Consider the following 24,808-nt stretch of genomic DNA (forward strand, 5'->3'; position numbering starts at 1 on the left):
ATCGTGGGGAATAAAAACTCCCATTTTAATGCGGATATGAATGCGTCGCACTAAGCGCGTGACGTCACCTTATGTTTGGCGCTGACATTCGTGCAGCCGGTCTCCGGTCAGTTTTAATGTGTTTACCAGGCATCTAGATGAACGCTGTTGACAGACCGAAAACTGAACTGAGATCTGTAAACGGAAACGGAAGCTGGAGCAACGCATACGACGCTTCGCGCGTTAGGACAAGCCGTTGGCGCCAACGATACAACGGAAGCAGTACTGACAGTGTTGGAAGCGTTAAGTTGGCTGTGCAGCAGATATTTTGCCAAAGTTATCTTATTTTTCGCGGCTTTACTTCCTTCTCGTGGACATGACGAACCTCTCAGAGGGTGCGATAGAGGTAAGGTCAACCTTTTCAGTCTAACTAACGCGCTACAACTACACACTGACGAAGTTAAATACGGTTTAGTGCGGCGTCAAGTGCTTTGTTCACCAACTGGATAAGCTAGCAGTTATGTGTTGGCTACTTTCTGTAATTTAACGAACGTTTGTTAGCTTACTGTGAAATTAGCGTTTGTAGTACGTTCGTGTTTGTAACCGAGCACCAATTGCAGCCAGCTTGCTGTGGTAGAATGTGAACTGGCGAAACATACGGATTTAGTTATGGTAATTTATATTTGAAAGGGGTTGAGCTGCGTCCAAAATTGTCGATACTATCAGGCTATTTTTACGAATCGCGTGCCTAGTTTTAAGTTTGTGTGTGTGTGTGTGTAACGCAACACAATGGAGAACAACTGCAATACAGCATTTCTTTGCTGGGAATGTCACCAGACACCCACTTCGTAATACCACACACACACAGACGCACACACGCACACATACAGGGGAAATCGTTAACCTTACAGCAGTATTTATACATGCAAGTGAAAAAAAACATACAAGTAAAGCTGTGTTTGTGTGTATATATGTTGCTGGTCACAGACATTTATTCAATTCTTCTCTTCCAGGCTCTATCAAATGGCATTGGTGGTAACGATGCAGTGCTTCAGTTGGTGGTGAGTGAAAAAACAACACACAATCTTTCCTTAACATGCCTGTTTAACCACTACATCACTGCTGACCTAACATGTCCTGTGTTTGGAGTTTGACACCATACACATAATCCAACTTGTCTATCACAAATGTGAATATTTCGGAAGCGTTATCCAAACCAAAGTTAGTTTTTAAGGGTGAAAACTACATTTCAGGCCGTAACTCACAACTTATTATTAATAATATACTACAATATTAGTAGTTTCAGGTTTAATGACAAAAAAGGCAAGTGACTAACACGTGTAAATGTTTTAATGCACCATACATCAAGCTAACCAAGATGAGTGCTGTCATAGGATACAGAATGAGACGATTAGACAAACCTTATGTTTAATAACCCTTAAAAAAAATAAAAATATTAACCGAATCACTTGTTTATCACCTCTCAGAACCTTCGCAAAATTGACAGTGGAAGTGGTCCTACTCGCTTTCGGGTGATGATGAGTGATGGACTGCACACTCTGTCCTGTAAGTTTGTACTTTACATTTTTAATTTGTATTGTATAGAATAGATACAGAAAAGCGGATTAGGCAAAAGACAATCTTGCTTTTTCAGCACTTTGATCAACTGAGGTTCATTTTGAATGTGCTCTAAAAATACAGTTTGACTTGACTTAAACAGTTATTCCCTAGAACCCATTAATTGAATGAACCTGGGCTGCCTGTCTGATTGTCTCCTCTCACCCCCCCCCCCCCAGCCTTCATGCTCTCAACGCAGCTGAACTTCATGGCTGAGGAGAACCTCCTGGCGCCCAACTGCATCTGCATTCTAAAGAAGCACGTGACCAATATACTGAAGGACAAACGGTATGCAGTTTTCTTTTTACATTTTATTGTCATATCAAGATTTTGCCCACCCTTTGTATAGTTGTGTAGATGATGGTGAGCATAATTATCTTCCAAATGTAAATGGATACAATCATCTTCAGAATCTAAATGTCTATTGTCTGTGGTTGACGGTGATGTCTCATTACAGACGGGTGGTGATCATTTTAGAAATTGAAGTCATCAAGCCTGCTAAAGATGTTGCTGGAAGAATAGGTGACCCTACTCCTTTTGCTGAGGGTAAGCCTTCAAATCATATTTCATGATAGCATCCGCTACCTAATAATGCAATTTTGTCTTGTAGCATTTGATATTGAATATGTTTGATGTGAGATTGATGTTTACATATAGGTTGGTTTTAATGGGTCATAAATGCAGCCAATACTAATGTCAAATCTTCCTCGCAGGTCAGGTCAAAGGCCCGCAGTCGGCACCAAACCCTGAAACCCGGCAACCACTACAGCAGCAATTAAAAAATGAAGGTGAGTGCAAGTGTTTATTTTAACTATTGAGCATGAAGTAAAATGAGTGAACATTTACATTTTGTGGAAGACACTGTCCACACAGTTCATAGATATCCACCAGATGGCGGCATTCCTCTGTTGCTTTCTCTAAGCTGGGTAACGGACAGATTTACATGTCACCAGTACTTTTAAGGCCTGTTGAGGACCATTTTTATTTTAATCTATCTCAAGCCTTTCTCTAGGGTTTTTTCACAGTGTTATTGACACTCACTTCTCCAAAGCTGTGCCATTCAATCAGTGTTCTTCTTTTTTTGGAAGCACAGTAGAATATGTAAACGCCCTGTAGCACAGACAACCTGGAGAGTGCATTTTAACACCATAAGCAAACAGTTTTGTTTTTCAAATTGTCGCAAATAACTTTATTGAGGAGAGATGTGCAATCCGGTTGTCAGAAAGATTTAGCTGTCTTCTAGTGTGTCATAGCAGGTATTCATCCCTTTAATCTTTCATGTGGGTATTGCGGTTGTGGCAAGCACCCTCATCTGCACAGTCATTCATTTCTCTGTGTGCTGGTTGATCTGGAGGCTTAATGACCAGAAGTACAGTGGTTGGCAAAGTGGGAGGACTTAAGTGGACACTTTGAACTCTAATCCGCCGCGTGAGACCTGCACAAATCAAATGTGCAGCGCTGGTCCAAATGGAAAGTCGGGCAGCACAGCTCTCCTGGGAAAGAGCAGAACCAGCTCTGTCCTGATTCTGTAAAATGGGAATCATCCTTCTCAAAAACGCTGGATCACACATCTTTAACAACTTGGCTTGGCAAGATTTTTGTTTCCCGTTTGAGTCTTTCCTCTCGCTCGACTCGAGAACAAACAGTGGAAGTGGTCTTCTTTGATGGAACTTCCCTCGTTCAGTGAGATAATGACTGTTATAGCAGTTGCCATCCAAAGAAATTAGATTTTCGGAATTTGTCTCGGTTAAATAATGTGTGTGCCTCTCCCTTGACTTCTCTCCATCACTGCTCTTCATTGATCATTTATTTCTCTCTTCATTCTTTCAGCAGGGAACAAAGGTTTCAATAGGGATAGGGACTTTGGGAAAAAGACCCCATCTGCTACGCCCAGTACTCCAGGGGGCAGCTCTAAAGTTGTGCCCATCATCAGCCTCAACCCCTATCAGTCCAAGTGAGTATGCTTCCCAGTCAGTGGGAAATGTCATGAGGTTGACATGTTTCGCACAGTAACAACAGACATAAGATGTGATACAACTTTGATATGATAAAAATAACTCAATTATATTGCTATGACACAAATCTTAAATAAAATAACCATTAAAATGATCAAATATGTCTAATGCAACTATTTAAAAACTGTTCCTGCATCCTGAAGTCCACAGACGCTCCAGCACTTTTGGTTGTCTGTGGCGCTGCTGCAATTTAAAAAAAAAATCTTTCAGGCAACGTGCACAGATTATTTAAAGTTTGCGTTGACACATAAATGCATGAAGCCATGAATAAAACTATTCAAATGTAGGGTTACAATGTCATCCCATGGAGTGCTCTAGAAATGAACAATACCGACTCAAGTAACCTCAAACTACTTGTTGTCCCGTAGGTGGACCATCCGCGCTCGTGTAACCAACAAGAGCAGCATCCGTACATGGAGCAACTCTCGTGGTGATGGCAAACTCTTCTCCATGGAGATTGTGGATGAGAGTGTGAGTATTACTGTGGTCCTAGTGTTGATTCTTATGCTGCAAGAATAAACTACAATATATTATGAGTTGGATATCTTCTACTGTCCCTGGCATACTTAATATATGAACCAATCTTTCTATTTCATTGCAGGGCGAGATCAGAGTGACTGGTTTTAACCAAGAGGTGGACAAGTTCTTCAGCCTGGTTGAGGTTGGCAAGGTGATGTTCCTCCAGATAAGGATTCAGCACAGAATGTGCTAATTATCTGTCATAACTGACAGATTTGCCGAAGACTGTTTTATCAACAGCTGCCAGTACTTTGGGAGTTACAATCACAGAGACTATAAATGAGTCATCTGGCTCCACTATACCCTGACAATAAGCGGCTTATGATCATCTGCCAGCCTTTGTTGATCCCCACCGATTGCCTAAAGTCATATCTTGTCTGCACCATTCAGCCGGGTGAAATGCTCCCCAGGTCTCTGAATAACATGTGGTTTGATCCATCTGTGGGTCAGGTCTACTACGTCTCCAAGGGCTCCCTGAAGATCGCCAACAAGCAGTACACATCGGTGAAGAACGACTATGAGATGACTCTCAGTGGAGAATCCACGATTATCCCGTGTGAAGACAGCCGTGATGTTCCGGTGATGCAGTGTGACTTCGTCTCTATTGGTGACCTGGAAAACCGAGAAAAAGATGCCATCGTTGGTAAGGATCTACACGTGCATCTCTGAACCCAACATGTGTCATTAGAACCTCAGATCAGTTTTTTGCCTCATGTTACCAGATTGTAATTTTAGTGGTAAAAACTGAAGCGCCTGCAGCACTAACTACATGAGACACGGCAAACTGTCAAAAATGTAACATGGAGCCCCATAAATACCATGAAATGCAGCAGAGCTCTGCTCAAACAGCATGTCTTTGATTGAAAATGCCTCCTGACAATTGATGTAATGTTGGTTCAGTTTGCAGATTTCTAACTGTTTTTGACTCTTGGCAATTATTCTAGTTGTTTCTAGATATTTATACAGTCGCAGTGAATGCAAAAAATGAGTGAAAAACTGTCAGCGTTTAACCCGCCATGTATAATGTTGCAAGAAAGAACAGCGGGGTAACACATTTAATGGCGGCTTATGTAAGATGACAATTAAAGCCTAGCCCACAGTCTTGACAGGTGAAAATATTTGGTGCAGGAATATAATTAATTGTTTGTTCAGCGCTCCTTTTTCCCCCCCTCTCCTTAACAAAGTATTATCCTACAGTGTGAACAATTGTATACACGCAGCTAATTAGATTAACCCAGTTAATGCACCATGCACTAAACTACATTTAGTTAATGTTTGTGTCCTCTTGTGGTTTCCTGGTGTGTTATTCCACATCGGTTTCCTTTACGGAGGGCTTGAGCTCCGGGAAGCCGAAACGCATCATAAGTCTCTTAAACACTGGTTTATTCCAACCAGCCAACTGGAGCTCGGAGCCCTGCGCCTGCTGAGGCGTTCCCAAGCACCCAATCATACGTTATCATAAGTTATCATAAGCGGAGGATGGAGTTTGTAGCTGAAAGTAGAGCTGGATATGCTGTGGGATTGCGGTAATTACAGCCCACGAGCAGAGAAAAAGTGGTATTAATAAAACTGATGACACTAATAGAATGTAGTGCAGATTGACTTTTGAGCCAATGGGAACATGAGAACCTACTGTCACAGGTAAAATGAAGGGATATTAATTATTTAATGAAGACTGCTGATTTTACTGCTATTTGAGTAATTTATCTTCAGCTTATGAGCAGGCATTTTACATTAAGTTTTATGCATCTAAAAGCCCTTTACTCTGTGCGGATGGGGGTTTATAGATGAGTAATGGTGGTGCCGCTCTTGCTCATTCACAAAAAAATGGCTTTGCATTTGTCGTGCTTGATTACATTAGTCAACAAAGTATGCTTGATGAAGTGCCTTGGTGGAAACAAGTTAAGCCTATTTCTTGGATTCCCTCCAACATTACGGATGCAAGTGCCCAGTGCACAGGTCAGTGCATCTGATTTTGAAATGAATGAATCACTCCCTTATTTCCCATGAGCCAATTTGTGCCGGAAGCCACGTGACCTAGAACGACCTGTGGGCATAAACGCACTCAATATGTATGATATGTATATTTGGAAACCATCGGTACATTTTGCAGTGGGAAGTTGAACCATATGGTCATCGTCTCTCAAGAATGTCATGAGCGCTGCATGATTCAAACTTAACTGAATCATTTTGGTTATTAAATTGAGAAATGGATCCGGTACTTGCTGCTAATGGACTGGTTCATATCTTCTCTTGCAGATGTGATTGGAGTGTGTAAGAGTGTGGACGAATTGACCCGCCTCACCACCAAGGCAAACAAGGAAGTGTCCAAGAGGACACTCAACTTGATGGACATGTCTGGGAAGTTGGTGACGGTCACGCTGTGGGGAGAGGAAGTGAGTATCGACATTTGATGGAGCGTAAAACCTGCAATGAGGTAGAGCAAATTGTGTCCGGAGCTTTTTATTAAATCAATACTTCCCTTTTTCATAATGCATATCCATGCCTATTGTTATGGTTAAGCGTTCCCCTCAGAGCATTTGTCCTGCTAAGTGCTCATCGTCATCTGAGAGCACCCATTTACTATAAACGACTGAGGCGGAACCGAAGCCAGACCTCGCATGCCCAGGGTGAACACAAGGACATGAGCAGCTCCAATATACAACGCCTACAATAACAGCGACCTGTTTGTGAAGCTCATAATGTTCAGTCATCGCTGAGACCATGTCGGCAATCTGTTTAATTAGAAAGAGTTGTTCAACACATTAGCTGATCACTGTTTAGCGGTTTGAGAGCCAAAGAAATGCAATGATGCGTGCGGTGGTTAACGGCGCTGGATGTGGTTGAAGTCGTAGACTGACTTCCCCGTCACAGGGTCATAGAGTCCCTGTGCCCGTGCGGTTGTTTTTTTACCGTTGGCTCAGAGGGACTGTTGAGTTTACCACCATTTCTTTCCTCCTGACGAGAAGCAGTTTTCCCTGTTTGTCCGACACACACACCTTTCCACAGGGATCTGCTGAGGTACACAATATGCATCGTTCATAAAGAACAATAACGATGCTAAGAAGCAAGTGTTGAGACATTTTTCCCTGTCACTGAATGCTGCACTTTTGCGCCCCCCCCCCCTCCCCTCCTTCCACTCTGTTGTTGTTTTTTATTATTATTGTTGGGGCCTCGGGTTATTACAGTAAAGAATCCTGAAAATCTCATACAATTGGAAAAACCTCTAATAATGTGGAAGTAATTTTAGAACTGAACTAATAATAAATATTTGCCGAGGTCTGTCTTTATCTTACATATCTTACTACTATTTGATGGATTGCGTTTCATTGTTCCCTGACGATGAATCCCTCGACCTGTCATCTAGTACAATGAAATATCTTTATATCTCCATAATATGAGGGAGTGAGATTTCTTCGACATTCATGTTGCTAAAAAAGATATAGAGTAATAACTTTGGTGATTTCTTAACATCTTCCATCACCATCGGGTAAAAATGTCAGGTTGTCAAATGTTTTGGTTTGTAATACTTGAATACTAAATGACATTCCCATCGCAGCTCTGTACACTGTAGGGCTACGCTAAGTGCAAATCTAAAACCCTAAACTGAGATGGTGAACGTGGTTGCCATTGTTCACCATCATCTATACATTGCCACTTTTGAGAAAATGGTTTAAAAACAAGTATTTTGAACCCGTGGCTGGAAGCCTAACATAATAGGATCCATGATGTTATGCTGTAATGGCCATGGGACCGGAGGTGCAAAAAGGTTTTAGTGGGGACATTTCTGTCCTTAAGGGTCTGAGTGTCTGTATTTTGGATGCACAGTGTATTATATATGTTTTAATTAAAGCTGGGGTTCCACATCCAAATTTCAGGAAAAATCTTGCACTCTCGCCAAAATGTTTACCATTTACATTAACTCAGCCAAAAATGTCCGCCGTGATGCACGGGGGTTACAAAGCAGCAACACACAGCTTGCGGAACCAAACGGAGGCAATGGAATTCAGCGAAGTAAAAAGCAACACAGTTATAATGAGTGTTTCCATATCTTTTGTTTTGTGTAGGCAGAAAAGTTTGATGGGTCCGGACAGCCCATCATAGCCATAAAGGGGGCGAAGCTTTCGGACTATGGTGGCCGGTCCCTCTCGGCGTCCTTCAGCAGCACCCTGATGATCAACCCAGACATCCCTGAGGCTTATAAGCTCAGAGGCTGGTAAGTGAGCCTGGATTTCAGAGATGATGCAGGGCAGAGAATTGCTCCTGTGTTCTAGCAGCTGTGGACTGATGACCAAGTACTTCCATTGCCGGTATGAAGCATGATATACATTAAACCAGAGGGATTTTTCTTATACATTTCACCTGCTGTAAAAAAACTTCTTGCATGCAATTATTGCTGTTGAAATTGGAGAATTCTAAGGATTTAAATGGTTGTATAAGTGCATGCTTTGATTCTCATTATAATAATAATAATAATAGATTATATTTATAATGCACTTTTTAATTTGCATGGGCAAAACTCAAAGTGCTACAAAGTAAAAATGGTTTAGATAAAACAGAATAAAAGCAGCGACGTCTATGTTCAAATCTAGTGAAAAGCTATTCTAAAAGATTAGTTCCCCCCATTAGCCACACTGTGTGGGTGGGGGTCCAGGGGCGCGGGAATGCCTCAATGAAGCATTACATATAAATGGAAAGCATACTTAATCTGTGGAAATGCATTTTTTTTCTGCTGCTAAATGCCTTTCCAGACTAATTTCTGTGTGATTATGTTGATCGTCTGTCTCTGTGCATCTGTTTTTAGCTTTTTGGCAATATATCTTTGTTCTTAAACAAATCAGAGTAGTTATCTTTGTACATGTAGACATGTGTATTGCACCAAGTAGATTTTATTAGAATGACTTCATGCCGAGTCGAAGGATTGTACACTAACAGAATGAAGTCATGCGACTGTTATTCCGTGTAGATTTTTGGCTATTCTTGCAATGGAAAAGAAACATTTTAAGACCAAGGCTTTCATCTTTAATCTAGGTTCCCGGGTCGGTTCCCTGATTCCTCATTTTCTAAATGAGCCCCTCGCCCTGGTGCACAACATGACAAAAACAATAATCATGCACTGTATTTGTGCGTTTTGTTGGGTGAAAGACATTATTTTTGCTTTTGTTATCTCCAAAGACATTACCTCGTCAGTGTGAGATGACGCGTCGTGAGGTGGCTGTGTGGAGGCAGCGCTGTCGCAGTGGGGGTTGAATCTGGCTCCAGCTCCAGAGCTGTGGCAAACTGATCGGTCCTTATGGATCCCACTTCGAAGAGAGACCTGATCTGCATAATCAGAGCAGTAAATTGCGACTCTACTTCGCACGCGAGAAAGAGGCAGATCACAAAATCTGCTCACGTCTTGGCTCAGTCATTTCTCGATGACGGTATTACCACCAGCCTCTGGCTTCTCTGAAGATGTATTTATTCATTTAATTCCTTAGAATGCCAAGTAGGGTTTATTTTAATTCATTTATGTGTTATAGGACGTTACTGCTGGAGCATAGTCTTTTCTTACTTTCTGCGCTCTTTTCTGTTTAATAACAGAAGGTCATTTTCAAAGAGGTCCCTCAACCTCTCACCTCAATATATATTGGGATATGTCTCGAAACTGTCTTGGCATTCCACAAAGTAGGAAGGCTGAGACCAGTGAGCCCCATTCATGTGTGATGACGGTGGTCCCGTTAGTAGCCATTTCACAAAGACTATTGATTGTTGATCTGAACTTGATGTTGCTGTACAATGACCTGTTGTGACCCTTTAGAATAATGAGGATGAGAATAATAGGGCTCATGTATCTTTGCAACTATAGACCAAGGGCATTAAGTAAATAGGGAGACAGTCCCTCACGCTTATGGATGCCAACCGCCATAAAACTCAACAGAAGATGGGACGTGGCGGGAGACGTCTCTTCTTATTTATTAACAAGCCATACATCATCAGTGGAGTCTTGTGAAAGTGGACATGCACCTTTTTAAGCTCTTGTCCCTCCATGTTACATGAATATGCCCTTTTGGTTTCCATTCTTTACATGAAGCTAAGCTAATGGCTCCTGGCTGGAGCTTCATGTTGAATGGACAGGCGTGAGAGTGACATCAACCTTCTCATCTCACGACTGGGCGTTTTTATTCCTTTGAGGCTACTGTGCCGTGGTGGATATGTAGGCTGATGTGAACCAGCACATTATCGGATTATTCTGATCTTTATTCATGACTTTTATCATTGGAGAGTTCCTCATTGTCTTGGTTTCTTAACCTTGTGTTTTTAATCATTTGTGTTTATTCTTGAGTGGTCAAACCAAAATCTGTGAAACAAATAGTATCAAATCCAAAATAGCTGGAACAACTTATGAAATGTTAGTGATTATAGTACAGGCCATTATATATTTCCATCACGATATTCTAAGCCCTTTTACCCTTTCACAATTTATTTGAATCCATTTCTCTTTCACATATATGACTAGAACTAGAACTTGCATTTCATTTCATTTAGCTGACGCTTTTATCCAAAGCGACTTACAATCCTGTTACATTAATGCACTGTAGACACAGCGACAGGGAACAACTCGAACTAACCCCCTGATTGAAAGACACACCTGCTAGCCACGGACCCACAGTCGCCCTTCACTCTTTCAGTTCGATTCTTCTGTCGCTTTGTCCACTATGGAGGAGGAATCTATTTGGTCAGCGGGTACCTGCAAGCATCAACAGTCTAAAAGTCACAGATGAAAGGAAGCCAGACTTCACTCGTTACTCTTGATCCAAGTGAGGAGGACCACGGTGGAGACGACATCGTTGTACTGCATGTCAGAGCTGTGCCTCAGCTGTGTAGAGGATGAAGAGAATAGCCTCCTCACTGGTTTCCCTTTATTCTAATGCTCCATTATGGCGATGTTATCGGGTGATGATGACAAACAAGATGTTTTGGGAGTTTTCACTGCGAGACTCCCTAAATACATAGTGTGTGTTTTGTTGTCCCTGATGCGTCTGGTTCTCAGGGTGGTCTCCGTCCACACGTGTGTCTCTTAATGAGCGTTCTGTAAGCCAAGATCTGACTTGTGTAAACCAGAACAAGGGAGTAAATCAATTAAACTCTAAACAAGCTTTTGATGATCATATTTTTCACTTTGCACAGAAGAACCCGAAACCTTTTCTCCCACAGCCTGACACCGATACAGTACACCAAGGCTGCTGGAACATTGTTTTACTCATGCGGAGGCGTCTTAATTTGATTTAGTTTTGACGCAGACCTCTGGGACTTCCTTAAATGAATAGTCTTTTCTCGCTGGGCTCTTGACTCAAACTCTAGCAGAGTATTAGTCGTTTCGCTCCGCACTTTCCAATGTGCTTATAGATAAGAATTCTTCATTCTGAACTAATTATCTTGATCTTGGCTTAATCTGGGCTCTTGGAGAGTTATTGACACAGGTTGCCAACTTTACAATAAATCTACACTAAGTTCCTATTTGTGAACATTATCAGTGTAACGAAATCTGACTTCACATTCACCCTTTGGTCCATCTGGAGTGTAAAGACGCATTTGTCCATTAGGTGGCAACAGCTCATTTGGAGACCGTCACTTCTCTGGTTACTACACCTTCTCTTCGGTGATGCCTTCAACACAGACTCATTTAGTCCCACAAGTCCAAGCTTACCGTTTCTCTGTCTTCCTTATCGTGACTCCAGTATTTACACATGTACAAGCCACAGCGCTATGGTTGTGACATTTTTCATGTCAGCCCAGAAGCCAACAAGCGTTAACATCGTCTAATGAATATGATGCCTCGGTATTTAATTGACTGTTACTTTTCGAACATTTTCTTGCTATATTGATTGAAAAAAAGAAAAGTGTCAGATTTACTACTAAGAGTTATTAGCTGAACTGAATTATTAACGGACTTGCTGAATGTTTCAAACCAGATTTGTTGTCTGACAAAGTGAGTGATTCTTCTGGTGGTGGCGTTATTGCTCGTTGCTCAAAGTGGCCTTGAATCCGGGAACTTTAAACTTTAGCTTTGTGTGTTTAGTCGATTAGTCGAAGAATTACACCATCTGCTGGTTGCAGCTTCTCAGATGTGAGGATTTGTTAGATGTCAACTCTTACATTTTTCTTTTAGGAAGAAAAAAAGATACAAATTCTGTTAAATGTGAATATTTTCTGGTTTCTTTTCTCCTGTATGACATTAAAATGATAACCTTTGAGTTGTGGACAGGAAGTCGTCTTGGCCTTTGATCATGAACATTTTTCACAATTTCTGGACTTTCTATACACCAAATAACTTGATAATTTAAAGATTAATCAACAATAAACGATTATTTTTGCACACTTTAAAAACATTAAAGATTATATATTCATTAAGATAATATTTTGCAACATATACTAGTCAGGCATAGAATTACAATCATAGTTTTTTATTAAGTGAAAAAAAAGCTACAATTTGTTTAATTTACAGAAGGCTGATGAAGATGGTAACTTTCTTAGGCTCAGATACATTAATAATAAATTAGGTCAATTTATTTAAAACGGCAAAATTTTTTTTTTTAAGTACTATAGCAATGCATTTATTTTCCCTTTTTTTTTTCTACGAGATTATATATATATATATATATACATACATACATCTGTAGCTCTACAGGACTGTCAGAAAATTCATGCATTCTGGATTCATTTTTATTCTTTTAATATTGCTGATTAAACTCTAAATCCTATCTCATAAAATTTTAATATTTCCTCAGACCAAGTAAAAAAAAGATTTATAACAGCTGAGTGTTTGTCAAGGCTCAGAAACCCTTGCAGGTGTTTCGAGTTAATTAGACAATTCAAGTGATTTGTTTAATACCCTACTAGTATACTTTTTCATGATATTCTAATATTTAGAGATAGGATATTTGAGTTTTCTTAAGCTGTAAAGAATAAAAGGCTCAGTTGATTTGTAATGAATCCAGAATAAATAAAGAACTTCATCACAATATTCTAATTTTCTGAGACAGTCCTGTATATGAAAAACTCATTCAAATGCAATGTTTGTGACAGTGGTGAGAATTTACTCTTTAATGCAGAATTTTCCCGAGGTGACATTGAAACATTAGATTGCTGTATTTTTGCTCTTTTATTCAACAGCATTCTGACACATTTTATTTGACAAATGTAGCCTGTGTGATCTTTCCATTGTGAGGACAGAATCGCTTTGCTGTGATTCGGCTGAAATGCTAGAGAGGGACAACACGCGTCATGCATTAAATAAAACCACGTCTGTGGCTTCCCCGTTACTGGAAGCTCAAAGACTTATATTATTCAATTGTGTTGGTTTTCTAATCGCAGCCCAGGCATCAGGGTCTCGACCCAGAGCTGAGAACCCTGCTGACTGAGACTTCCCCATCATCCCCTCTTCATCTGACGCGTCTCTTCTCCCGTCCTGTCCCTGTTCATTGATACAGACATGCTATTTGACGTGCATGTCTGCCAAGCCTCCAGTCGTCTATCGTGGTGTTCCCACAGTTTGTCTCACTGTCGCCACGCTGCTCCCAGCTGGGTTCTGCCTGCGTTCAGTTGACCGGTGCACGCGTCTTCAGCCCGGTCCATCGTGTCCTCGTTTGGTTTCCTTCATTTCGATCGCTGTCTATTGCGCCACTTCTGTTTCCTGTGCTCCTCACTGATTTCTGAAGAACAAAAGGAGCAGGGGATTTTTAATTTCATTAATTTAATTGGTGGTATCGTGATTGGTTTATAGTCCTTTTGGCTTACCTGTCAAATTCGGTGTCCAGTGGAGCCATGTATCACTGTGAAGCCTGTCTCGTCTGGAGGGCTTGCCATGTTTTAACTTGTTGTCACAACATTTGTCTCCCCCTTTTAGAACATCTGTCTTTGGAGAGGAGACATGACAGAAACCGCTATCTCCATTTAGTCAGAATATCTTCTTACAAGTTCCTAACGGGGCGCAGGCTCAGTTAAAGCAGAGCGGTGCAGGTACACCCGTGAGGAATCTGGTGCCACCATGAAAAATTGCTCACATTTATCAATGGAAATGGAAATCGGCAGCCTGCGTGTCGCTCTGGCCACACACGTTAATGGGGATATTTTCAATTAGTCATGCCTCCAGGAGCAAAGCATGCTCTGGCTGTATTTACAACCCGAGCTCCCATTGTGCGCTGCTCTGCCTTATGGCCAACAGATTAGCGAGCGCTCTATTGATCCCTGTGACCATTTTAAACTGCTATTTGCTTTCCCCATTGCATTTGACCTCCACTCATCTTCTCCTTCTACTCTGCCTCCTCTCTTGCTTCTACCCTGAATTACTAGGGAACAGGAGAAAATGGGTTTTTGATGTCACTGGCTCGTCTGTCATTTCACAAGCCTCTCAGCCTGTGCTCAGCTCACCCATCCTTGCTTTGACAAACACAAATGGATGCTCTGCCCAGAACAGGATTTTTTTAAAGCTAACTGTTAAATGGACAGTCTGTAGTCTGTTGATAGTCATGTGAACAACTATTGCCCCCTGCTTTTGGTTTGGATGAATTCAAATGTATAAAGCAGCAACTAGAAGTAGGCCTCAATATGCCAACATTACAAAATACAGCTTTCTTTAATAAATTTTTTTTTAACGAGGTAAAATAAAGTATTTAGATAAGTCTTTATGGCATTTTCTAAGTGAAAATGTCTCAAACGTGAATATTTTGTGAATATTGTTTTGTTTTCTCACTTTCAACTAAAATCTTGGTTTTGTGTCTGTCAGATCAAATAAACGTGAATATGCCATAAACCAGCGTGGCAACATTTTGATGAGTGTGTGATGTGAGCAATGATGGAGAGATTCTCTCTCAAACAGGTTTGACAAGGAGGGCCACGCCCTGGAAGGACAGTCTTTGACGGAGGCGAAAGGCAGCGGGGGAGTCACCAACTGGAAGACTCTGTCGGATGTTAAGATGGAGCACCTGGGACATGGAGACAAGGTACACGCATGCTCAGCTTGGCCTTGATGTGCTCAAACACTCACGCAATGGTGAACCCAGACGTATTGTTATTATTCGAAGATACTCACAAACAAACTGAAAGTCTTTCGTTGAATCCCAAACAATAAATATGAAAGTACTCGCAGTCAATCTGCATTTATAAAGAACTCAGTGTACGTCAATACAGTCCGTGACAAATTAATGAATAGTCAGATAACCGGGTCCAGCCCTACTCGCTTTAATGTAACCGTGTCACTCGTACGGTGCATTTGGCACCCCAAAGGTACTTTTGGCTACATCAATATGATGAATTACGAAATTATTCATACTTACTCATAAAATCACTGCACCACCAGGTATGCGTGTTTCAAAATCCTCATTATTCCCCTTGTATTGTGATGTCCCCTCAGTCTTGTATTATGGCGAAAGTCACATTCATTGCTGGTATTGATTCCACAGGTTATATTCTTTGCTCTCTGAAATGCCATTACTGCACTAGGATAAGTAAAGTAATGTGTTTGCTAATTTACCCCTTTTTAAATTTATACCTTTGAGGGAAATGGTGCTCGCAGAAGTGAATGTTGTCTGGAGCGGCTAATGTGACCTGTGCAGAGATCTTAACTTGTGTAATTTAACACAATCTGCACAATAATAATCATCACAGTATGATGAAAGTATCCAATTAAGACTATAGGACAATAGATAGATGAAAGCAATGATGAGATGAAAGAAGAATTTTGCTTCATTGTCTTTTTCGAAGCTCAAGAGGATTTAAGGGCCCATAATTCCTGAGAAAACAAATAAATGCAAAAATACATGGATATAACCAGACGAGAAGTTATCGCTAAGTCAAGGCGTAAGATATGTTTTGGTAAATATTTCACGATTTGAAAGCAGTGTTGAAACTTTGCCCGAGGCTGTGAGTGACCCTCGTCCAACATGCGTTACGAGCTTAATTCTTTCTGAAATGGCCACAACTGCAGGATCCCCAGTAGCTTATAGTAGGCTTTAGGGCTGCAACTAACCATTATTTTAATAATCGATTAATCTGTCGATTATTTTTTCGATTAATAGATGAATCAAATAAAACAAAAAACACATTAATTTCCAACCCTTTATGAAAAAACAACTAACGATATTTTACTCTTTACGCCTGAGTTTACTCACCCCACTATGTGTGGATCATTTGCGCCTGAGAAGGGGCGTGGCTTATCTCTGTTACTTTGCTCTGTGGAAATGGTTAATATTTCCTTCATCCACCACGGAAGAATTAACCACTAGTTCTGCTTTCTACTTGTTGACGACATCCCACAAACGTCGGAACATCTAAAGCCCTCGTGGTCGGGTTCATAACGTCACCCGTAGGCTCACACAGCTCGGTGACTTTCACCGACTCCGTCTGAATAACTTCCGCTTCCAGCGCGACGAGAGCAGCAGCAGTCAGTTAGATTCACCAACGGCACGACGTCAGTGATGACGGGCGGAGCGTCTCAACGCTGATTGGCTTTCGCAACGCAGCATTATGGTCTTTCCTCTACCTCCGCGCTCAGTTTTTTAAAAATTCAATTCAGTTTATTTGTATAGCCCAATTTCACAAATTACAAATTTGTCTCGGAGTGCTTTACAATCTGTACACATAGACATCCCTGCCCCAAAACCTCACATCGATCAGGAAAAACTCTCAAATAACCCTTCAGGGGGAAAAAAGGGAAGAAACCTTCAGGAGAGCAACAGAGGAGGATCCCTCTCCAGGATGGACAGATGCAATAGATGTCATGTGTACAGAAGGACAGATTTAGAGTTAAAATACATTCAATGATTATGACAGAGTGTATGAATAGTTCGTAGTCGGCATATTCCACGATGGAGACCTCCACGATCCATCAGGCAGATAAAGACTCAAACATCTCTGCAGCTTGAGTAGCGTAATAATCGCACGACGCAACTAATCGATAATGACATTCGTTGCCAACTATTCTAATAATCAATTGTTATCGATTCGTTGTTGCAGCCCTGGTCGGCTTGTTGCGTCCTCATTATTCTCTTTTAGTTTAGCCCTTTCAGCTATTCTATCATGTACAGGCCTACAATGCAGCTCAAGCAGCCCCATCTATTTCGCACTCTTAAATTCCAAACCCCAAACCCTGACACTGTATTAGACCCCTGTCGGGTGAAGGGTTTCTCGTTGCATTAGCTTTCTGCCGTTCAGGAGGAAACGGTTTGACCCTGGGGCTATGGAGGCTATTGCTTCACCTCAGCATGGCACTTGATGAGGCCCGGTACTGACAGAGGGGTTAAAGACGGCCTTGGTTCAGCTCCTTTGAGACATCTAATACACAGGGGCATGAGGGTCAGACCTCTCAACCCCCCCCCCCCCTAACTAAAAGTCTGTTGCATTTAATTGTGCCTGTCACAAAGCCTTTGTGTCACAATCTCAAGTTTCCACATGGCTCCCGTGCCCTCTCTGACGGGAGGTGGTCACCCTCCTCTTGTTGGCTTGACACTGCATTTGTAAAGGCTCATGACAGTGGCTGGAATCCAGTTCCATCCCTGGCAGCCCTGATCAGTCGCACACTAATTGAGGGATTTACTTGATTAATTGCACCTCATTTAGCAGAGGTTGATGTCTGGGGTTTTTATTTTGTAGATCTAAACAAGGTTGTTTTGTTGCTGTCATTTACCACATGTAAGGGCTTTTTTTTGTCGATCCAAAATGACTCAGAATATCATTGTCCTGTTCTAGAAGATAAATATAAATATACACTTTTATTAATCCCCAAGGGGAAATTAGTTCTCTGCATTTAACCCATCCTTAGTTATTAAGGAGCAGTGGGCTGCGGTGAGGCGCCCGGGAAGCAACTGGGGGTTCAGTGCCTTGCTCAAGGACACTTCGACTTGCAGCTAATGGGGAGAGCGGGGATCGAACCCACAACCTTGCGGTTGAAGGACGGCCCTCTTACCCCACTGAGTTAATTGGGGTTGAACTTCTTTTGCATACTAACGGAATGCTTGGAGAAGAGAGGAACTTATTTATTTGTATTGTTTTGGGAAATCTATATTTAAGTTTGTTTTTTCAGAAACATTAGTAATTCATTTTTTATTCATGCTCATAGTCCCACATTTTTCGATTTTAATTGATTAATCGGATAAAAAAACATAAATTTTCAAACCTTTATTTAAAAGCGCTTTATGCTACGTTCACACCAAATCCCATCTCATGGCATCTCAACACTAAATTTTCGCAACGCATCATTACATGGTCTTTCCTTCGGTTCTGTGCTCAACTCAACTTTTGAACTCAAACATCTCCGAATTGTTGAGTAGCGTAATAATCGCAACACATCGATAATAACATTTGCCAACTATTTTAAGAATCAAATTTTACCGATTTTATTGATTTGTTGTTGCAGCCCTACATATATCCACATTACTAATGATTATTTATCAAAAATGTCTTTGTGTAATTATCCTGTGAAAGCTCCAATAGTTGACTGTAGAAAATGTTTGATTTTCTCCATGTCACCCAGCCCTCGTGTCTCCTTCTCAGTCCTTTGGAGAAATTCTAAATACAGATGACTTGCATGTTTCTTCACAACATAGTCTTGCATTTACATAGTGCTATTAGTGATCGGTTGATGTTCTTAAGTCACCAAGATGACGGGTCTTTTGCGCTGCTGCCTGACCGTGAACTGACCTTTTAGCTTTCATCAAAGTGGAATTGTCTCCTTCCTGTTGCCACAGCCAATATCGAGGTGAGTAGAGGATGCAGACCGCCTGAAACATTGAGCTGTTGAGGTGCGACCACCATCTGTCCAGTACGTTACGGTTCACCCTTCACGACGGGGAGAAGGAATGTGCCTCTTCTGCAAACGTGTTGGAATCATTCGTCCCTTCATGACGGCATATCCAGAGCGGCTTCTTCCATCCACTCTTCTATCGATGTGAAATTCACGTCGCTTGGTTGGGTGTTTTCCATGCAGACGAAGAATGTTTCCTCAAGGCTGTTTGTGTGCAGTCTGTTTCAACGGTTTGCTTGTTCCCCATAAATGTGGCAGCAAGTTTGCATTTGTGTCGAAGCCATTAGGATTCTGGCTGGCATTACAAATCTTGCATCTGTACCACAAATGTTGCTTCCTGACGGTTCACATACACCATTACGCGCTCCTAAAATGCCCTCTTGTCGTTACATTTCATGCAGTTTTATTCCTAGTTTTCAACAGTCAACATTTAACATTGAGCAAGAAGCACATTCCAGTAAGATTATCCAGCACTGAACTTGTGTTTATATGAATATTTGTTTGTTTCCTCTTCAGGCGGACTACTACACCTGCATAGCTACCATAGTATACCTGCGCAAGGAAAACTGCCTTTACCAGGCCTGTCCCAGCCAAGACTGCAACAAAAAAGTGGTGGACCAGCAAAATGGCATGTTCCGCTGCGAAAAGTGTGACAAAGAGTTCCCGAACTTCAAGTATCGCCTCATCCTTTCTGTAAGTGACTCGGCACTGGCGTCCCTAAAACTTCTAGCTGTGCCACACATGCACTCGCACGCACGTATTTATGCTAATGCACACATCTTAAATGCCTGTTCTCCCTGCTTAATATTGAGCAGCTGTCACCGCTAAGGCGATGCATATCATCCTTAGTCATTCTCATTGCCTTGTCTTTCTGCTCTCTTTCCTTACTGTCCGTATTCAAGCCCCTCTCCCTTTATGGCCCACTCACTCTGGTTCATCGTTGTCTCGAGCTGCTCTTTGCAGTTCAATTTAGAAACATTGAAAGCCAACTCTGGATTTTGTAATGCAGTGCGACTTTTGTTGAAAATCCGAGCCATGTGAGGTTAACTGCTGCAGCTTTCCGTACTGTTAGCCCCAGAAAGTGCAGGGAGGAAAAGAAAAATACATTTTTATTAGTTATTATTGTTATTGCGAAAGAACAAAAATCAAATGGGAACAAAAGCTCACCGAGTCAGTCACAGAGAAATGTCACCACTCGCCAGTCGACATATTATTCTTCACAAGCTCGAGCATAAGCCGTGCAATTGCTTCCGCCGAATGTATTTATCAAGCTTTGCCAGCAGGATGTAGGCTAATTATTTCTTAAGATGCATACATACGTATATACATATTTAAGCATACAGGAACCACTCGAACAAACAAGCGGATGATTCCAAATTACATTACATTACATTACATGTCATTTAGCTGACGCTTTTATCCAAAGCGACTTACAATCCTGTTACATTCATACACTGTAGACGCAGCTGCAGGGATCAACTCGGTTAAGTGTCTTGCTCAAGGACACATCGACTAGGGCGGGGATTGAACCTCCAACTCCTGATTGAAAGACGGACCTGCTACCCACTGACCCACAGTCACCCCTTATTCAATTGATACACAAGAACATTAAGCTATGCTTGTGTTTCCATGCATGTAACCGTTCTTTTAATTCACTATTGCCTTTTGTTTTCTATATAATCCGACAGGCCAACATTGCAGATTACGCGGACAACCAGTGGGTCACTTGCTTCCAGGAGAGTGCCGAGGCCATCCTCGGCCAGAATGCAGCTTACCTGGGGCAGCTCAAGGACTCGGTGAGACTCTCCTCCCTGAATACAATACTGGCCTGAGGAAAGGAAGAGGCTTTGTGACTCACATGCTCCTGCACCGACCGATGAGTGGAGAAGACACCGACTGTGCTTTGTTCCTTTCAGGCAAAATAACCTCCAAATCAGTTGTCTTAGTAATTGAGTTGTTTTTTTCAGACACTTTTTTGTGTGCTCTTGAAACTTCGATGAAACTGAGACTTGATTCAATCAATGTGTACCATTTTTATTTTTTATTGAGCCAAATGTTTTTTTTATTTCAGAACGAAGTCGCCTTTGACGAGGTCTTCCAACAAGCCAATTTCAACACTTTTATTTTCCGAAGCAGAGTGAAGCTAGAAACGTATAACGTGAGTAAAGCGGTAATGGTCTGATATAATGCCGATGGGATTGCTTCACCGTATTGCTGTAATGGAAAATTCGTCTGTCGAGAAGAAAGGGAGGGATACATGTGCAGCCTCAATCCCCGGAACCAACATCATTCCTTTGTAGAATGAAAATGCAGCACATAAAACGGCTGTTTGTGATTTTCCTCCTTGATAGTTTTCCCATTCATCAACAGAACGACCCTGCTTTCATTTTCACCCACTGAGCCGTCTAAAACAACCTTAAGTGTTTGTCTGAGACTGCTGCTTTGTGAAGCTTGCACACACACAGATTAGTTGTGGGCGCTATTTCCGGAAGTCCGCACAGATAGAGGTTTGTTTTGAGGGCCGCACATAAAAGAATTGATTGTGCTGGGACTCGGAGCAGGAAGTATGGAGCGGAGCCAGAGGCTCATCCGCCTCGAGACCACAGAAGAGGCCACTGTGTCCGTCACATTCAGCTCAGCTTCCAAACTGCCAATGGCACTTCTACAAGCATGTGTTGGCTGCTGCCTCCAGACTCGTTTTCCTTCAACCGAGACACCTGCAGCCCCTCTTTCAGGTTATGTTCTCCCCCTCAATGCTACAAGCCAGCCATTGTGCAAGACCATATTGTCATGTGTGCGATGGTGGATATGCTTGATGTCGGACAAAGGAAGTAAAAGACGCCCATTCGTCCTGTTGCATCACCGTGAGACTAAATTTAGACAGAAACTTGTTTCAGGGTTTTTCAGGACAGTTGAGAAAATTAAACTCTTTATTTTTAATTCAATCAGGAACCTGCCACATGAGGACTATAATGAAATGATCTCTTCCAATGACATTAAAACACAGACTGCCAGCACATGTCAAGGTCACCTTGGTTATACATAATGTTAGGAAGGTAGACATCAGAGTTTAGCCTTATGCATATAGCCGACATTAAAGATGATAAATACGTTGGTCAAGAAAATATTTTTGTAATTGTCATTTTTAAGCGAATGAACACAACTAGAACACTTGTTCTCACTGTTGAAATGTAAATTGAACAGTTTTTCCGTTTCATCATTTTATATTTATGACCAAAGATTGGTGGTCATTCAAAACCAGCTCTGATTAATCTATTTATCGGGAGAAAATTGGAGTTTATGATATTATATTAGGATATTAATAATGACAAATGTTATTTGCACCCTTATACAATAGATTCCATATATAATACAGCTAAAAACTTGATTACTATCTATATTACGTAGAGAAGAACGACTGCAATCGTTCTAAAGACTGATCAAGATGTGTTGGACTTTTACTATCAAGAGGAAATGAACGTCTTCTGATCCTCTTATCATTCGCTGTGCAGCGGCACACTGAACAAAACCCAAATAAGCGTGACGCTCTTAATGAGAAAAACCAAGCCCCTGTTGAAGGAGAAGGGATGTCGCGTTTAGGATCAAAACAACAGTCAAGTTTAATTAATGTCATTCTTGCATCAAAACATGAGCATGAAGCCGTGTCAAGGATGTGTGAGAACCAAAAGCTTTTCCTTTTTATCTAGTTTTGGCTATTAAATCAAAACATTCTTAATTACTGCACGTTTATCAAAACAAGTGACGTGTAGCTGGTTCATGTAAGCATGATGCATGTTGTCATTTTCACATGAATCAATATCAAAGTTGAGTTTTGTTGTTCGAAATATAATTGTAATCTTGCATGCAGTTAATTGTAATAACTCAAAATGTCAGTGGATTTTTTATAGCTGCGTGTTACGGCCAAAAAGCAATCTTTTGAGTTTTACCACTCGGGACTCGTAACTCTTCTACCTGCCTGACCTCACCAATGTCCGCTTGAGGCTAAAATATCCAAACGGCTGTTATTAAGGTCTCATTTGGCCTGTAGGCCGTGGCTACACGTCGGAAGTGATTCAAGTCGAGCTGATGGCGGAGCTCATATTGGACCTTCAAGGCATTTCATCGTAGCACTGGCCCCGTCTTATTACTCTTTTTTTTTTTCTCCTTTGCTTCTTACAAATCATGTCTGTCTTTACAAGATGTGACCACCGGTGATCACATGATGAAGTCTGTTCCTCTGGGGAGGAGTGAGAGGAGTGAAGAGATTTCCATGGCACTAAAGATTGGTTGCACTGGACTAGTTCTCTGGTGCTGCGTCCGCCCCAGGTTGTCCAAGTGTGCAGCGACACCCGACGTGGCTCTGATGTTGCCGGCTTCCACATTCACACACACCATCTCACCGTTTAACCAAAAGCAGAGAGTCGTCGCTCCTTGTGCCGCCTTCAGTGTGCCGATGGAAGGCGGGTCACGGGGAACACAGCCGACCTGGACATGAGTGCCGTGACCTTTTGTCTGGGGCCGGGTTTTATTAGTTGGGTTGAGCCACTTGAAGCATGCGCCACATGGTGGCTTATGTTGGCAGGGTTCGTACGGTCATGGAAAACCTGGAAAAGTCATGGAATTTTAAAATGGTTATTTCCAGGCCTGGAAAAGTCATGGAAAAAACTAAAATCATAAAAGTTTGGGAAAAGTCATGGAAATTGTTATAATCACATGTTCATTTACGCCGAGTTTGAAATAATTAATACGTTTTTTTCCAGAAAAACGCTCAAAATATAAGCCGGCACATTTTTCAAAAATGTTCATGTTTATACCAAGATTTCAGTTTGGTCATGGAAATTTGGTTTAAAGTCCTGGAAATCCATTGGTCAAAATGTGTAAGAACCCTGTGTTGGTACTTGTCATATTTGTGCTGCTTTCTAGTTTCTTGTCGTCGCCAGCTGTCTTTTGTTTAGCATTGATGGACGTAGTATTGTACGTCCATGTGATCCGCTGTGTCGTCTAAAAGAGTTTTCTAATCGTTTGTGTGCCAGGATGAATCCAGGATCAAGGCGACGGTGATGGACGTGAAGCCCGTCGACCATAAGGACTACAGCAAGAGGTTGATCCAGAACATCAGGAAACTGGCTGCTTAGAGGAACCTATGATCTATGCAAAGTACTGTTAGTGCTTTTGTTTCTCTAGTCGACGCCGCTCTGTACGTGGGACAAAGTTTTGCTCACAAAGCAATTGTTTATTTTTTTTTTACTTCCCTGTGAATAAATTGTCGTGATCGCACTTGTTCACCCTTTCTTTATCAAATGACGATTGCTGGCCTGATTCTTTGTTGTTGTCTGTGAACATGACGGACATGTTTTCCTTTTCCAGAGCAGAGAGTGACACAATAAAATGCTAACTGTCTCAAGTCGGTTGTTGTTTGACTGGTCGTGTGCTGCTGCCGGCTGCTTCAAGCAGGAGACCAGAACGGGAACTCGGCCCAGCGAGGCCGGAGCTGCACATCCCTGATCAGACCGCGTGCTCTCCCACTCTTTTGTGCCTCGTCTCTCACATAACTCGCGAACATAAGCAGACGCACGCATGCACAGTGCAGACCTCGTGGGGAATGCACTGGAGTCTAAGTAGAAATTGTTTTTTCTTTTTCTTTTAATGCCTTTTAACTGTTTTGTCTGTTCCTTTTTAATATTTTTTTTTTGTGATGGTTGTGAGAATACATTTTTGGAATCGAGTTTTCTTTATTTTACTCTTTACAATGCATACTGTCGGAATTTTTTTCCGTTGTGTAGACTATTACCATCCCTTACGGCAACTCAGTCCAACGTGCTAATTAACAGCTCACCCAAACATGTCGGGTTTCCACTGTGTCTAGCGGATGTATTCGCAGGCTGGCACACATCGC

General features: G+C 41.6%; 1 protein-coding gene across 1 annotated transcript; it reads left to right on the plus strand.

The window, feature by feature from the left end:
• Positions 1-147: 147 nt before the first annotated feature.
• rpa1 (replication protein A1) lies at positions 148-24,312 on the plus strand. Its single transcript, XM_056441149.1, has 17 exons — positions 148-385; positions 993-1,040; positions 1,467-1,545; positions 1,776-1,884; positions 2,054-2,142; positions 2,310-2,384; positions 3,427-3,550; positions 3,980-4,082; positions 4,213-4,281; positions 4,581-4,773; positions 6,390-6,526; positions 8,198-8,346; positions 14,992-15,115; positions 19,429-19,605; positions 20,601-20,708; positions 20,984-21,070; positions 23,946-24,312. The coding sequence occupies exons 1-17, from the start codon at positions 356-358 to the stop codon at positions 24,045-24,047; spliced, it is 1,803 nt and encodes a 600-aa protein (XP_056297124.1). The 5' UTR covers positions 148-355; the 3' UTR covers positions 24,048-24,312.
• The last annotated feature ends 496 nt before the right edge of the window (positions 24,313-24,808 follow it).

The sequence above is a fragment of the Pseudoliparis swirei genome, chromosome 20 (assembly GCF_029220125.1).
Source record: "Pseudoliparis swirei isolate HS2019 ecotype Mariana Trench chromosome 20, NWPU_hadal_v1, whole genome shotgun sequence".
Lineage (NCBI taxonomy): Eukaryota > Metazoa > Chordata > Actinopteri > Perciformes > Liparidae > Pseudoliparis > Pseudoliparis swirei.